Source organism: Eschscholzia californica, unplaced genomic scaffold, assembly GCF_041429995.1.
Source record: "Eschscholzia californica isolate CP2 unplaced genomic scaffold, dmEscCali1.0.p SCAF_5, whole genome shotgun sequence".
Lineage (NCBI taxonomy): Eukaryota > Viridiplantae > Streptophyta > Magnoliopsida > Ranunculales > Papaveraceae > Eschscholzia > Eschscholzia californica.
Genome location: NW_028238472.1, coordinates 16,967,014 through 16,970,013, shown reverse-complemented (window position 1 = coordinate 16,970,013; position 3,000 = coordinate 16,967,014). Strand labels below are relative to the sequence as shown.

The following is a 3,000-nucleotide window of genomic DNA, read 5'->3' as shown; positions in this document are numbered from 1 at the left end:
ACATTGTCCAACCCGGGAGGCCCGGGGCTGGGAGCCCCATGCTCCCTGGCTCCCAATATTCTTACCGTTGGGAGCTCCCAACGGTAGTATTGGGGTGGATCCCCTTTAAAAGGGGATCCACCCCAATACTTTTTTTTTTCACTTCACATCTATTTTATCTCTCTCTCTCTTCTCAATTTCTCCTCCATTAATTTTTTTTTTCAATGGATCCAAATGCCAATTTGCATAATTTAGGATATATGGAAATGTTGAACTCCGATTTCAATTTTGTCGATGAAGTTAATTTATCGAATGATGGGATCGAAGAAAGGGTCGAAGAAAGTCTTGATTGTAATGAAACGCCAATGTCGTCGGTTTCTAGTAAGCGTTATACTAATGATGATGATATTGTGCTCGTTAATGCTTATTTACATATTGCCACCGATGCGATTATTGGTAATGATCAAAGAGCGGGTACTTTTTGGAGCAAAATTGCCGAACACTTCAACGAACGTACAAATCAAAATCGTGTACCAAAAGGTCTTAAATGTCGTTGGGGCGAAATTAACAAGCAATGCGCGAAGTTTTGTGGGTATTTGGCATTGTTGCAAAGGAACCCATTAAGCGGAGAAAATGATAATGATCGGGTAATTACTCTTATTACATTTTGACAACATTATGATTTATGTTTGACACATATTTGAAATTTTAAAATTTTATTTTTGTAGATAAAATCCGCAATAGCGATGTTTAAACAAAACGGCAATAAAGAATTTAAGTTCGAACATTGTTATAAAATTTTGAAAGACCATCCCAAATGGTCATTAAATTTATCTCAATCTTTGTCGCACAAAAGAAAAAAAAATCTTTTGACCAAGACGAAGGATCTCCCTCAATAACCCAACAAAGATCACTTGGAAGAAAAGCAAGCAAGGAGGCTAGAGATAAATCTAAAGGTAGTGAAATTTCCGCGGTGCTTGAATTTTGGAAAGAGAAAATGGAGAAACAAGATAGTAGAGATAAACTTATCAATGGAAGTATGCTCCTTTAAGAGAAACAAATAGACTACAAACATAAAGAATTAGAGGTGGAAGCAAAAAAATTAGACGTACAACTAGATAACAACAAGGTTCAACGGATGCAAATGGGGATAGACTTGGTTGGCAAAGATACTTCAAAAATGGATCCCGAACAACTTGCTATTCATAGGATATTGCTCTCAAATTGGAAAAAGGAAAATCTATGAATTTTAGTTGTTTTGATTATGTATGAATTTTAGTTGTTTTGATTATGTATGAATTTATGTATTTTTTTTAAATAGCACTTCATTGATTGAAAACCAAATAGATAATAACTCCCTACAAACACATAATTGAAATACATAATAACTCCCTACAAACACATAATCGAAATACATAAAAACAAGTAAAATAACGGAAATAGTTCCGTTTAGTCGTTGCGATCTTTAGTATTCCACAAGTGTTGTACAAGATCTGCCCTTAATCGTGTATGCAAATCTTTGCTTGTAACTCGACCAAGACGATTGAAAATTTCTTCATTTCCCCCAACAACCACTTCTTCTGGAATTCTTCCATCAAAATCATTAGTCGCATTAGGTCCTTCATCTTCGATTATCATGTTATGCAATATAATACATGCCTTCATGATATCACCTAGTGTTTCTACATCCCAAAGACGTGCCGGTTCTCGGATGATAGCAAAACGAGCTTGCAATACACCAAAGGCTCGTTCAACATCTTTTCTTACCGATTCTTGACGTCTCGTAAAATATTGTTTTTGCCGAGTTAACGGATTTTGTATGCTTTTAACAAAACAACCCCATTTTGGATATATCCCATCAGCGAGATAATAACCCGTATCATGTTGATAATTACCATTAATCTCAAAATTAACAGTTGGAGCCTTACCTGTGGCAATTGCATCGAACACCGGAGAACGCTCCAACACATTGATGTCATTCGATGATCCAGGCAACCCAAAAAATGCATGCCAAATCTAAAGATCCGACGATGCAACAACTTCTAGTATGACTGTTGGATTAGGGCAATGGCCAGTATACTGTCCGTGCCATGAGGTCGGACAATTTTTCCACGCCCAATGCATATAATCTATACTGCCGAGCATTCCAGGAAATTCTTGTTTTTCACCAAGTGTTAAAAGCCTACAAATATCGGATTCATTAGGAGACCTTAAGTAACGAGGGCCAAACACATTGACGATCGTTGATACAAATTCTCGTAGTGAATCGATTGTAGTCGTCTTTCCAAGTCGAAGGTATTCGTCAATTGCATCTGCTGGTGTCGCATAAGCAAAGCATTCTCAAAGCCGCAGTTATCTTTTGATGTGGCGATAAACCATCTGCCGAAGGCGTCTGACTCTTGTGCAAAATAGTGATTATGAGCAACCAACGTATTGAGGATATGAAGAAATAATTCACGACTCATGCGATATCGATTTCGAAATGTAGCAGCATCATAAAGTGGATTCTCAACAAAATAGTCACGCATCAGTCGTTCATGACCCTCTTTTCTGTTACGATTTATCGTACGATGCCCCGGAATAGAACCAACATGACGGGAACGTGGTCGTTGATCCCTTTCCTGTAACTCTTCTAGATACAATCCAAATAAAAATTCATCATCTTCCCTATCTTCTAACTCTTGTTGAATGATCAAATTTGCTAACTCATAACTATCATACATTAAAGGGAGAGAGAAGATGGAAAGAATGTAGAAAGAAAATGTAGAGAATATAGAAACAAGATGTAGAAAACTTAATGGATAAGTGGTTGTATTTATAGGTGACCAAAAAGTAAAAAAAATTCGAAATTCAAATTCCCCCCAAAAATTTTTGTAAAATTTGAAATTCAAATTCTCCCCTAAATTTTGGTAAAATTTGAAATTCAAATTTCCCCCAAAATTTTGGTAAAATTTGAAATTTCAAATATTAGAGCCAAAATCTAATGGGTGAAAATTAAAACACAAACCTCACACACGTACA

At 36.2% G+C, this 3,000-nt stretch overlaps 1 protein-coding gene across 1 annotated transcript; it reads right to left on the bottom strand.

Moving 5' to 3' along the window:
* Positions 1 to 1,428: 1,428 nt before the first annotated feature.
* LOC147537517 (uncharacterized) lies at positions 1,429 to 2,702 on the bottom strand. Its single transcript, XM_086642792.1, has 2 exons — positions 2,199 to 2,702; positions 1,429 to 1,995 (listed from the first exon to the last, which is right to left on the bottom strand). The coding sequence occupies exons 1-2, from the start codon at positions 2,700 to 2,702 to the stop codon at positions 1,429 to 1,431; spliced, it is 1,071 nt and encodes a 356-aa protein (XP_086498918.1).
* Positions 2,703 to 3,000: the final 298 nt, after the last annotated feature.

What these genes read in the sequence shown, in the direction of transcription:
- LOC147537517 (XM_086642792.1), bottom strand. Translation starts at nt 2,702, where the DNA reads ATGTATGATAGTTATGAGTTAGCAAATTTGATCATTCAACAAGAGTTA. An exon ending in CGTCAATGTGTTTGGCCCTC is followed by an intron (nt 1,996 to 2,198) that starts GTTACTTAAGGT and finishes TCGGATCTTTAG; the next exon opens with ATTTGGCATGCATTTTTTGG.